This window comes from Gymnoscopelus braueri (assembly GCF_963280865.1).
Source record: "Gymnoscopelus braueri genome assembly, chromosome: 7".
NCBI lineage: Eukaryota > Metazoa > Chordata > Actinopteri > Myctophiformes > Myctophidae > Gymnoscopelus > Gymnoscopelus braueri.
Window position 1 is genome coordinate 55,134,274 of NC_137608.1, and position 13,265 is coordinate 55,147,538.

Here is a 13,265-nt window from a genome sequence, read left to right on the forward strand (position 1 = left end):
AGGTCTTTAGTTGTGTTTTAAAATAACTAAGAGTGGCAGCAGACCTGCAGTTTGTTACAGATACAGTATGTGGAGCATAAGTTATAACAACTAAATGCTGCTTCTCTATGTTATTTTCCCCCCTTTCTCTTCTGCACTGTAATCTTATTATTATTATTTAGTTTTACTTCTTTTGTTTTCAGTGTACACTAATATCATTTTATAATGTGTTTCCTTTGCTCTATGTTTTACGCCTCGTCGTTGTTGAAATGTGCTACACAAAGAACCTGTGTCATTCAGTACCAGTGGTGGAAAAAAAAAGTAAGTACATTTACCTACAGTAAGTACTTTACTTAGGTACAATTTTGAGGTATTTGTACTTTACTTGAGTAATACCAACTTCCAATACTTTTACTTCTACTCCACTACATCTCGGATCCAAATATCATAATTTTACTCCACTACATGTATTTGAAGACTTTAGTTACTTCTTGTCTTTGTTGTATTACTACAAAACATACATTAACCACTTCAGCCCTATAAACATTTCCGCCATTTGAAAATAGCAGATCTACAAGCTCACAATGCGTCGCAATGCGACACATTGTGAGCTTGTAGATCTGCTATTTTCAAAAGATTTGTATACATTTGACATTTTTAAATGGGACATTTTGCATAATGAGTACTTTTACTTTTGGTACTTTGAGCACATTCTGATGCCAATACTTTTGTGCTTTTACTCAAGTACATTTTGAATCCCGGACTTTTATTTGTATTTTCAATTTGAGTATTTCTAGATTAAAGAATTGATACTTTTACTTAGGTAAAAAAAATGTAAGTACTTTTTCCACCACTGTTCAGTACACCTATAAGTCTTCATGTGGGCTATAGGTGGTGGTGTGGGGCTGGGTGGCAGCCACCAGGGGGCGGTGTGTGTCCAGCCAGGCCTGCAGCAGAGGCAGGTTGTTGTCCATCCAGCGGATGTTGTCCTCGATGCTCTCGTAGGTCTGCTGGATACACCTGAGCTCTGAGCCCGCCTCCTCCGTCAGAGAGCCGAAGAAGCTCCGTACCTGAACACATAACTACACTTAACGCTAAGTCTTTGATTAGACACATAACGCTACACTTAACGCTAAGTCTTTGATTAGACACATAACGCTACACTTAACGCTAAGTCTTTGATTAGACACATAACGCTACACTTAACGCTAAGTCTTTGATTAGACAGCGGTCTGTTATTCACAGAGCTCATCGGTCATTATTCAGAAATATCACACCGATCTGCTATTTTTGGCGAATCGATTTGTGTTGAGTGAAATAAGAGAGTACCAAATGCGCTCTACTTTACAGGTTCATTTTATGAACCACTGATATAGAAACATAGGTTTTCTTCAACTGTTAGGATTTAGAATACATTTTGCAGAATCAGGTCTTAAAGGGTTAAGTGGTACTGAATTTGCAGCTCAACAAAAGCTAATTCGTCCTAGTGTATGAGAATTTCACGATAGATTTAAATCTCTGCGATATGATTATTGTGAGCGTTTTTTTTTATCACGATAAACAATAATAACGATCACCGTCCCACATCCCTAGTATTAACTCTCACCTCATCCAGCATCTCTCTGGTGGAGTACTGGTTGGTGGCCCCGGTAACCATGTGTGCTATGGAGGGGGAACCCAGGTCAAACCTACAAGGACACATAAAGATAGAACTACATTAGTCATCAGTCTACTCATTAGTTCGGGTCGATCTAGCATCAGCCATTCAGTCTCTTTTTTCACGTGTTCTACACTTCATTCAACATGATGATGCCTCGACGTTCAGCCTGGTTCCAGAGAAAACGTTGTCACAGTACGTTTTGCAAAAACATACTGTGACAACATTTTGTATCCCAAACACGTTGTCCAAACGTGGTCCGCAGATGAGAACCATGTAGAGTCAATGGTACATTTTACGTTGCATACTAACGAACCCTAAACCTAACCGTAACCAACAACCGTAAGAAACAAGTCCGCAAGGACTTTTTTGGCCGGACCTTTTAGACAAAAGCATTATAAATGTAACTGTGTTGTTTTACATTCTTTTGCCTAATAAAATTTTCAATCAATCAATCAAAACCATAACCCTAATCTTAACCCCTAAACCTAACCATGAACCTAAACGTTTAAATGCAAGGTACCTAAATATCTAACGTTTTTGTGGTTCAGAAACGTCGTCATTGAACGTTCTGGAGAAACGTTCAATGCCACACTCTACACGTAAAAGGAGGAGGCAACCTTCTCTGGCTAACTGTATTTTCCCAACCAATCACAATGCAGAGAGGTGGTGCCATGTATTTGGCAAGTCTGCTATAGAATGGAATTCAAATATTACGGCTATTTCCGGTATTCATATAAAGTATAAAGTTATTAAATCATGTTTGCCATTATCTGCCCTGTTGCTCCTTTTGTTTACGAAGCCAAACAGCCATAATGTTCCATAATGTTCAACAATGAAATCGTAACAACAATCGCAATTATTTGAGCGAGAATCGTCAAGTAAATAATGTCTGTCCTAATGGAGACTGACTTCTTGATGATGGCGTGCCAGTTGGCTCTCAGGAAGTCCCAGGCCAGCTTGTATCCTCGTGGGTTCCTGCTCACAGAGGTCACGACCCCGGGGAGGTCATGGGTCTTCAGCACGTCCCCCTGGAGACTCTGCTCCATCATCCTGAAGGACACAAAGACACACAGAATGTCACACCCACACAGCGGACATTTACACCGCTGACCACTTAGTCGACAGTGAAAATAACACAAAATAGCAGATCTACAAAGATGTTATTTTTTAAACTAGATTTTCCAGGGTGCCAACTGATCTGCAAGTTCGCTGCAGATGCAAGTGTTGTTGTGAGCTTGGAGATCTGCAATTTGTCGCTTTTGTTGAAAACTAGATTTTCAGGCTGCTATGCGGCCTTCTAATCTATGTTACACTGATCAAATCAGAGCAATGGTCAGCGAAGTGTTACACTGCTGTGGGGCCCCATATCCTACACATGAATAACACTGCTGTGGAGCCCCATATCCTACATATGAATAACACCGCTGTGGAGCCCCATATCCTACACATGAATAACACTGCTGTGGAGCCCCATATCCTACATATGAATAACACTGCTGTGGAGCCCCATATCCTACATATGAATAACACTGCTGTGGGGCCCCATATCCTACATATGAATAAGGAAACCTCTGCCCGGTTCTCCTCAGTGGCTGGAGCAATGGATGTGTTTTTGCACACATTGACCATTAGCATGATGCACCAAATAACCACACCCGTTTTTTCACTTTCCTAAAATGTAAGCTGTTTATTAGCGTTTTTATGTCAACACCGGAGATCGGGCTATGGGATCTATCGTCGCCATGGTTACAGCCCCGCAAGCTATGGGATGCCCAGCTGCTGCCGAGTGCCGGCCATTGGCACACAGAGAACGCTACCTCAGCGTTAGCGTGTTGTTTGCTCACTGATACAATGATACACCTGCACTGTGTGTGTGTGTGTGTGTGTGTGTGTGTGTGTGTGTGTGTGTGTGTGTGTGTGTGTGTGTGTGTGTGTGTGTGTGTGTGTGTGTGTGTGTGTGTGTGTGTGTGTGTGTGTGTGTGTGTGTGTGTCCTGGGCATGACGTTAAACTGCCCCGTTGTAACTACCACCCTTAATGTTGTAGGTGCAGATTTAAGATGCATTCACAACTTCTGGGGACTGTGTGCTTCACTATGATCACAAGCTTGCATACAAGAAGGCTCTGCTCACCGATGGAGTAGGCTATACCGACAGCCCACGCTGCCTGTGGCGGCCCTTCCCTTGAGCAGCTATACCGGGAAGAGAGGCGGTCTAACTAACTACCACCCGGCGGTGGATAAAGACCCGGCGGCCATCTAGCGGTGTGTCCGCTAGCTGAGGAACAACAATGGGAGCAGCTACACTACGGAGAGCACTTTGACACCGGGCGGCAGTGCGGGAGTTGGACTGTGAACGTTGTTTCCTCTGGTGGTCCAGCCTGGGACATGCTGCCTGTAGGACTGGTTGTTAGAGGGGGTTTCCTCTGGTGGTCCAGCCTGGGACATGCTGCCTGTAGGACTGGTTGTTAGAGGGGGTTTCCTCTGGTGGTCCAGCCTGGGACATGCTGCCTGTAGGACTGGTTGTTAGAGGGGGTTTCCTCTGGTGGTCCAGCCTGGGACATGCTGCCTGTAGGACTGGTTGTTAGAGGGGGTTTCCTCTGGTGGTCCAGCCTGGGACATGCTGCCTGTAGGACTGGTTGTTAGAGGGGGTTTCCACAACTTGGGACGCCCAGAAACGAGGCAGGAGGGCTGGCAGAGTGTTGTGCTGTCTCTGCTATGATTGACAGCCGGCATGTATGGAGGAGACGCTGCTGCTTGTGTCCATGGAGGGCTGGGTGACATGCTTGTTGTATCATGAGGACATGGAGGGCTGGGTGACATGCTTGTTGTATCATGAGGACATGGAGGGCTGGGTCACATGCTTGTTGTATCATGAGGACATGGAGGGCTGGGTCACATGCTTGTTGTATCATGAGGACATGGAGGGCTGGGTCACATGCTTGTTGTATCATGAGGACATGGAGGGCTGGGTCACATGCTTGTTGTATCATGAGGACATGGAGGGCTGGGTCACATGCTTGTTGTATCATGAGGACATGTGACCTGATTTAGTGGATGTAACCTTTGCTGCGCCGGAATATTTTGTGTATACATTTCCTTTTGTGTGGACATAAATAAATGATTAAAATGTGTGTGTGTGTGTGTGTGTGTGTGTGGACCGGGTAGACAGTTTGTGTTGCAGTGGGCTGATGGTCAGTATACTGATCCTCACCACTTCAGCTTGTGTTGCAGTGGGCTGATGGTCAGTATACTGATACTCACCACTTCAGCTTGTGTTGCAGTGGGCTGATGGTCAGTATACTGATACTCACCACTTCAGCTTGTGTTGCAGTGGGCTGATGGTCAGGGCGTATTTGATGCGACTCTTCAGGCCGTTGTGCAGTGAGTGGCGGTACTTGTCGAACAGGAAGTCCCAGCCCTCTGGCGTGCGAGCTCCCACGGCAAACACCACCAGGCTGACGTCACTGGGAACACTGGGAGACAGAGAGAGAGAGAGACTTCATTAACCCATTGAGACCTGAAGCCGATTCTACATGTCTCCTAAATCCCAACAGATTTCTGAAAAACGTATGTTTCTATATCAGTGGTGCTCAATCTTTTTCATGTCAAGGACCCCCAAAATGATACGTATTTGGCCGCGGACCCCCATCAAAATATTTTGTTCCAGGGACCCCCCAGAAGCAAAGATTTGAGTTAAAAATGTTCGCTTTAAAATATATATATATTCAAAGATTTGCACAAATTTTCACGGATTTTCAAAAATAGCAGATCTACAAGCTCATAGCGCGGCACTCGGTGCCGCGCTATGAGCTTGTAGATCTGCTATTTTTGAATAGCCTAAAGTGTAAAATAATGCTTTTTAGCTCAAATCTAAAAATGACACAGTTCCAGGTCTTAATGGGTTAATACTGGTTTATATAAGTGTCAATGGTCTGGAGGGATTGTGATAACCACCAACATTTTTAAATTGAACATTTGTAACTCAAATCTTTGCTTCTGCCACAGACCCCCGTCTCACAATGTTTTGTTCCAGGGACCCCCGTAGCTGGAACAAAACATTTTGAGATGGCGGTCCACGGCTAAATACATATAAAAAAATGTTGTATGTATGTATGTATGTATGTTGCTATATCGGTGGTGCTACAACCTTTTCCATGTGAAGGACCCCCAAAATGATATGTATTTGGCTGCGGGCCCCCATCTCAAAATATTGTGTTCCAGAGACCCCCCAGAAGCAAATATTGGAGTAAAAAATGTTCGCTTTACAAATAGATATATAAAAGATTCAAAGATTCACTTCTAGTAGCCTGGCCTGCACATTGTAGACAGAGACAGTAGAGATCTGTCAGCCTAATCCTCGTGTACGCGTTCATTATCCATCTGTCATCCAACGGCATTAAATAATCTATTTGTTTTCATGCTGCTGTAATATGTGTGAGTGAGGTGTAGGCTATTGTAACTGTAGGACAACTGCTGGTCAACTATTTTCAGCAGACTGATGAAAGCCTAGTTTTCTACGGTTGTATTTACCATACAAACGCATCACAGCGAGCTGGACAAAGATGTGCACCTTATAACTGCCTCTGTGTCAAGTGTTTTGGTTCCTACCTACCTGCTGCTACATTGAACACATTTTTGCGGCAGACATTTTTTACGGACACATGCTTAACCAAAAAAAAACTCAGCTAATTCCCTCCCTAGTATAGACAACAGCAACACGTTCTTAAAATTACTGGTCGGTGTTACACCACATGTGTTAAGTCGTCCGATTCTGTGACCTGTCTTCAGTGCAGTTGGCAGGACGCGACGGGAAGTAAACTGAATTCGATAGGTAACCAAATATGGTGTAACTGGGACGCGGTTCCACCACGTGATCATCCGTAGCCAATCACAGGACGGGACAAACATCGCTACAACGGGGGACGTGAAAATAAGCCAATTGTATATATATATAGATACGTATTTAGTGGTGGGTCCCTCCCTGCTTCATCTCTCTCTCAGCTAAGGGGTCCTTGGCCTGAAAAAACGTCAAAGACCACCGGTTTACAAGCAGACCAATGAAAAGACAGAGCTACAGCAGTGTTGACCTCCTGACCTGTGGTAATTTCGTCGCTTAAAACTATGATGAAAAATGTTGGTCGACTGCCTTCTTTCACTGATGAAAACTAAATAAAAACTAAGCTACGATGACTAAAACTAAGACTAAATATTATATTGACAATTCAAAACTAGACACAAAATGTTAGTGAGGGATCTAGTGGAGGAGAGATCCAGTAGAACTAAAAGTCATTTTATGTTTGGTTACGCTCCTGTGTTGCATGCTGAAAATAGCTGATCTACAAGCTCCGAGTCGCGACTCGTTGTGAGCTTGAAGATCTTCTATTTTCAGCATACAACCACGTGTAAAATCAGGCATTACAATGTGCAGCATTGAGAGCCCTGACGTCACAAAATTTGGAGCGACGCCCACTGCACTCTGGTTGGTTGGGGGAAATCACCTATACTTCCTATGCTAGGAACGTCAACAGGCTGGTCCAGGCTCTTATTTTTGAGCAAAACTCTAAGGAAAATAAAAGCCTGGAGATCGATGTCGAACTAAAATATGACTAAATGACATTTTATTCAAAAGACTATGATGAAAGCTACATCAAAATGTGCTGTCAGCAGTGGTGTAAAGTAACTAAGTACATTTACTCAAGTACTGTACTTAAGTACAATTTTGAGGTATTTGTACTTTACTTGAGTATTTCCAATTTCCAATACTTTTACTTCTACTCCACTACATCTCAGAGGCAAATATTACACTTTTACTCCACTACAATTATTTGAAAACTTTAGTTACTAGTTACTTTTCAGATATAAATTATGATATTATGAAACATATTAACCACTTTAGCCTTATTTCATACCTAGGCTATTTTCAAACATTTCAGTACTTTTACTTTTGGTACTTTAAGTACATTTTGATGCCAATACTTTTGTACTTTTACTCAAGTACATTTTTAATTCCAGACTTTTACTTGTAACAGAGTACTTCTGCATTGCAGTATTGATACTTTTACTTAAGTAAAACATTTGAGTACTTTTTCCACCACTGGCTGTCAGAATGAACCCTGACCTGTGGTTTCCGTCAGACTCCTTCCAGAGGTCAAAGCGGCGTGTGGCCTCGGCCAGGCAGGGCGGGTGGTTCCTCACACAGGCGAACAGCAGCAGGTATCCCCTCAGGACCCTCTGAGGCACCGAGCCAGAGTCACTCCACTCCTGACGGTCGATCAGAGCGCGGAACAACTCCACGATGTAGCCCTGGGGACGCACACACACGCACACGCACACCAAGGTTATTATAGTTCACAAAAAATAACACAAAAACTCAAATAGAAAAAACTTTTTCGTTAAGTGAAAAAAAAGAAAAAAATTGAGAAAAAAAAAGAATAACTAACTGAACCTGTATTGTGTAAAAACTAACTAAAACCAACTGATTTTTTAACTATTGCACTAAGTATTCCCATTACTTGCATGATACCTGGTACAGTTCTGTGTGACTCACAATTGTCACATCGAAAGTGTATATGGACATGATGAGATGTGTTGACTCAATTCTGTGAGTTAAATTTGGTGAGGGAAGACTGTCACTTCAGCAAAAGCACTACATTTTTCAAGATTATTAGCAACGCACCGCGCTGCGACGCGTTGTGAGCTTGTATATCTGCTATTTTCAGAGCGCAACACCCGAGCGCAACAAACATCAAATGACTTGTCATTTAGTTCTACTGGATCTCTTCTCCACTAGATCCCTCACTAACATTTTAGTCTAGTTTTTATTTGTCAGTATATTTAGTCTTAGTTTTAGTCTTAGTCTTACTCTGGCCCTTTTCTATCCTTCCATCCACCTGACTTATTTGTTTATTTGGTGCAGGATTGAAAAGAGCCAAACGTATAAAATAACAAAAACTAACACTAAAACTAATCAAAACTAACTAGAACTATTATCCATTATCAAAAATACAATCTAATCAAAACTAGCAAATCTGCTCAAGAAACTAATGGAAATGAACTGAATACTTCACTGTTTCCCAAACAGTGGGTCGGGACCCATGTTTGGGAAACAGACCACGATGTTTACGGGTTGTGAGTAAATATCCCCTTCTCATCAATTAAAAAACAATTCAATTTGTTTTCTAAAGTATTTCATAAATAAAATGACTAAAATACAATAATTTCCATAAAAAAATGTAAAACGCCTCTGGGGCTCGGAAGAAGCACAAAATGGCCGCCTCTCTCAGCCACCCCAAAATGGCGGAGGAGAGGCGGAGGCGGAGTAGCTCACAACGTGGAGCGAAGCGACGCGTTGTGAGCTTGTGGGTCCCGGGTAAACGTCTAATTTCTCTTTTGGGCCTTGAGCTAAAAGGTTTGGGAACCCCTGCTCTACTGTATGTATGTTTGTCTCAGTTCATCCCTGTAAATCACTTGTTCATCCACAGCACCCTGAATTACACTTTAACTTTATAGCATTGGTTCTCAAAGTGGGGTCCGGGGACCCCCAGGGGTCCTTGATGGATACCAGCAGGGTTGCCAGATCTGCATATTATAATTTCCCCGCAAGATTTTATTTGAAAATAGCAGATCTACAAGCTCACAACGTGTCGCATTGCGACGCGTTGTGAGCTTGTAGATCTGCTATTTTCAAATAGCTGATGTATGTGTTAAAGTGCTCATGTGGCCCATAGTCGCTTCTTTTGGGCTGGTTTTCCTAGACCTGGTTGCTTGTTTCTCTCACATAATCTGGCAACACTGGATACCAGGGGGTCCCCAGCTAAATTAGTTAATAAAGCGTCACAATCATTTTAACCCCTTTATCCATATTTTATACTTTGGCTATTCAAAAAATAGCAGATATACAAGCTCTCTGTGAGCTTGCAGATCTGCTATTTTTTTTAAATCTTGAAAGTGTGTGCAAATCTTTTTTAAAGGCGAACATTTTTAACACAAATCTTTGCTTCTGGGGGTCCCTGGCACAACATATTTTCAGGTGGGGGTCTGCGGCCAAATACGTAACAATTCGGGGGTCCTTGGCACGAAACAGTTTGAGAAGCACTGCTTTATAGCACCTTACATTTATGTCATACCACGTACGGTACGTAAATCTTTCCCTATAAGACACAGTTTATGTCATGAGGTAAAACTTGAGAGAATATCCGCTTCCATCAGAGGACAGATATAATATATATAATAACTTTATACTTGACGTCTTGAAAAGAATGTGGAAAAAACTACATTTTGTATGGGGGGTCCCTGACACAAACCATGTTCAGAGCGGCCCAAATACATATTCATTGGGGGGGGGGGGGGGTCGTTGACGTGAAAAAGGTTTTGAGAAGCAGTGGTTATAAAGCAGGTCCTACCTTCATCTGGTTCTCCAGGCCCGGCATGTCTCTCTTCTCCATCAGCTTGTAGAGAGGGACCAGCTCCCCCAGACCCTGAGTCACCGCCATGATCTCTGTCTCTCTGGACAGGTAGAGAGACAGGTCCAACGCTGTGTCCAAGCCCACCTTCCCTATGCTGGAGGACAGAGAGGACAGACAGGGTTACACTGGAGGACAGACAGGAGGACAGACAGGGTTACACTGGAGGACAGACAGGAGGACAGACAGGAGGACAGACAGGAGGACAGACTGGGTTACACTGGAGGACAGACAGGAGGACAGACAGGAGGACAGACAGGAGGACAGACAGGAGGACAGACTGGGTTACACTGGAGGACAGACAGGAGGACAGACAGGAGGACAGACAGGAGGACAGACAGGAGGACAGACTGGGTTACACTGGAGGACAGACAGGAGGACAGAGAGGACAGACAGGGTTACACTGGAGGACAGACAGGAGGACAGACTGGGTTACACTGGAGGACAGACAGGAGGACAGACAGGGTTACACTGGAGGACAGACAGGAGGACAGACTGAGTTACACTCATTTCTGTCTGTCTTTTTGGCGCCTCATGTGGTTAAAGGGTTAGGGTTAGGGTTCACCCATTTTCAACCTTGTTCGTCCTCACTAATGCTCATTAAGATTGTACCATTTATGTCACTCTGTATATGGTTGAAAAAATGGGTGAAGTGGTTAATCAGTAGCCTGGTTCGAGATCATAGACCCCGCCCACTCTCTGAGTGGACTGCTCCTCTTGGTCTGGTGTCATAATGTGAGCCTATGGCTTTTCACGGTAGAAGAAAAACCTGTCAAATCAGAGTCAGAGGTGGGAGTGGTCTAACGAAGAGCCAATCAGCGAATATCTGCTAAAACAAGCTGTGCGATGACGTCAGATGTAGGCGGATCCGTGGATCTCTTGTGATTGGTTTAGGGAAATTTGAATCCCCTCCCCCTGGTAATCGCGGACACTGCAGACAATGTCAGCCTGAAGCTCCACACAGCTTCAGGCTGATAATCAGGCTAGTTAATGAGACTAATACAAAAAACATACAATGTTTTCATGTCAATTCGTTGATATATAAAAATATAACAACTAACAAACGACACAACACATCTGATAATAAAGTGTGGTTGCAGACCAATGTTGATTTTGACAGCAAATTTTGATTTAGTTTTAGTCAGTCTTTTGAAAAAAAAATCCATTTAGTTTTAGTCATATTTTAGTCATCTGAAATGTTTTTTTCTACTGGATCTCTTCTCCACTAGATCCCTCACTAACATTCTAGTTTTTATTTGTTGACTAAATCGTCAATATATTTAGTCTTAGTTTTAGTCATTATAGCTTAGTTTTTATTTTAGTTTTTATTTAGTTTTTATTTAGTTTTCGTCAGTGAAAAAAGGTATTTGACCAACATTTTTTTGTCATAGTTTTAGTCGACAAAATCAACACTGTTGCAGAGCTGACCACGTTGTTAATGAGGTCTACCTGACCAGCTGGAACACGTTGTTAATGAGGTTTACCTGACCAGCTGGAACACGTTGTTAATGAGGTTTACCTGACCAGCTGGAACACGTTGTTAATGAGGTTTACCTGACCAGCTGGAAAACGTTGTTAATGAGGTTTACCTGACCAGCTGGAAAACGTTGTTAATGAGGTTTACCTGACCAGCTGGAACACGTTGTTAATGAGGTTTACCTGACCAGCTGGAAAACGTTGTTAATGAGGTTTACCTGACCAGCTGGAACACGTTGTTAATGAGGTTTACCTGACCAGCTGGAACACGTTGTTAATGAGGTTTACCTGACCAGCTGGAACACGTTGTTAATGAGGTTTACCTGACCAGCTGGAACACGTTGTTAATGAGGTCTACCTGACCAGCTGGAACACGTTGTTAATGAGGTCTACCTGACCAGCTGGAACACGTTGTTAATGAGGTTTACCTGACCAGCTGGAAAACGTTGTTAATGAGGTTTACCTGACCAGCTGGAACACGTTGTTAATGAGGTTTACCTGACCAGCTGGAACACGTTGTTAATGAGGTTTACCTGACCAGCTGGAACACGTTGTTAATGAGGTTTACCTGACCAGCTGGAACACGTTGTTAATGAGGTTTACCTGACCAGCTGGAACACGTTGTTAATGAGGTTTACCTGACCAGCTGGAAGACATTGTTAATGAGGTTTACCTGACCAGCTGGAACACGTTGTTAATGAGGTTTACCTGACCAGCTGGAAGACATTGTTAATGAGGTTTACCTGACCAGCTGGAACACGTTGTTATGACCAGCTGGAACACGTTGTTGAGGTTTACCTGACCAGCTGGAACACGTTGTTGATGAGGTTTACCTGACCAGCTGGAACACGTTGTTGATGAGGTTTACCTGACCAGCTGGAAGGCATTGTTAATGAGGTTTACCTGACCAGCTGGAAGGCATTGTTAATGAGGTTTACCTGACCAGCTGGAAGGCATTGTTAATGAGGTTTACCTGACCAGCTGGAACACGTTGTTGATGAGGTTTACCTGACCAGCTGGAAGGCATTGTTAATGAGGTTTACCTGACCAGCTGGAAGGCATTGTTAATGAGGTTTACCTGACCAGCTGGAAGGCATTGTTAATGAGGTTTACCTGACCAGCTGGAAGGCATTGTTAATGAGGTTTACCTGACCAGCTGGAAGGCATTGTTAATGAGGTTTACCTGACCAGCTGGAACACGTTGTTGATGAGGTTTACCTGACCAGCTGGAACACGTTGTTGATGAGGTTTACCTGACCAGCTGGAACACGTTGTTGAGGTTTACCTGACCAGCTGGAACACGTTGTTGATGAGGTTTACCTGACCAGCTGGAACACGTTGTTAATGAGGTTTACCTGACCAGCTGGAACACGTTGTTGATGAGGTTTACCTGACCAGCTGGAACACGTTGTTAATGAGGTTTACCTGACCAGCTGGAACACGTTGTTGATGAGGTTTACCTGACCAGCTGGAACACGTTGTTGATGAGGTTTACCTGACCAGCTGGAACACATTGTTAATGAGGTTTACCTGACCAGCTGGAACACATTGTTAATGAGGTTTACCTGACCAGCTGGAACACGTTGTTAATGAGGTTTACCTGACCAGCTGGAACACGTTGTTGATGAGGTTAGCTCGGTCGTTGCTGCTCAGCGCTGTGTGGTTGCTGTGCAGCAGGCCGGTCAGTGA

General features: G+C 43.4%; 1 protein-coding gene across 2 annotated transcripts in view; it reads right to left on the reverse strand.

Moving 5' to 3' along the window:
* Positions 1 to 595: 595 nt before the first annotated feature.
* Positions 596 to 13,265, reverse strand: part of LOC308089288 (endoplasmic reticulum aminopeptidase 1-like) — a 30,247-nt gene continuing 17,577 nt past the window's right edge. For both annotated transcript variants that reach the window (XM_080433921.1, XM_080433922.1), the window contains 7 exons: positions 13,177 to 13,265; positions 10,041 to 10,197; positions 7,757 to 7,941; positions 4,950 to 5,111; positions 2,549 to 2,689; positions 1,586 to 1,667; positions 596 to 1,049 (listed from right to left, as the gene is read on the reverse strand). The exon at positions 13,177 to 13,265 is cut by the window's right edge and continues 95 nt beyond it. In XM_080433921.1, coding sequence (XP_080290047.1) covers positions 846 to 1,049; positions 1,586 to 1,667; positions 2,549 to 2,689; positions 4,950 to 5,111; positions 7,757 to 7,941; positions 10,041 to 10,197; positions 13,177 to 13,265 — 1,020 coding nt within the window. In that variant the 3' untranslated portion in view covers positions 596 to 845. The remainder of the gene's footprint in view (positions 1,050 to 1,585; positions 1,668 to 2,548; positions 2,690 to 4,949; positions 5,112 to 7,756; positions 7,942 to 10,040; positions 10,198 to 13,176) is intronic.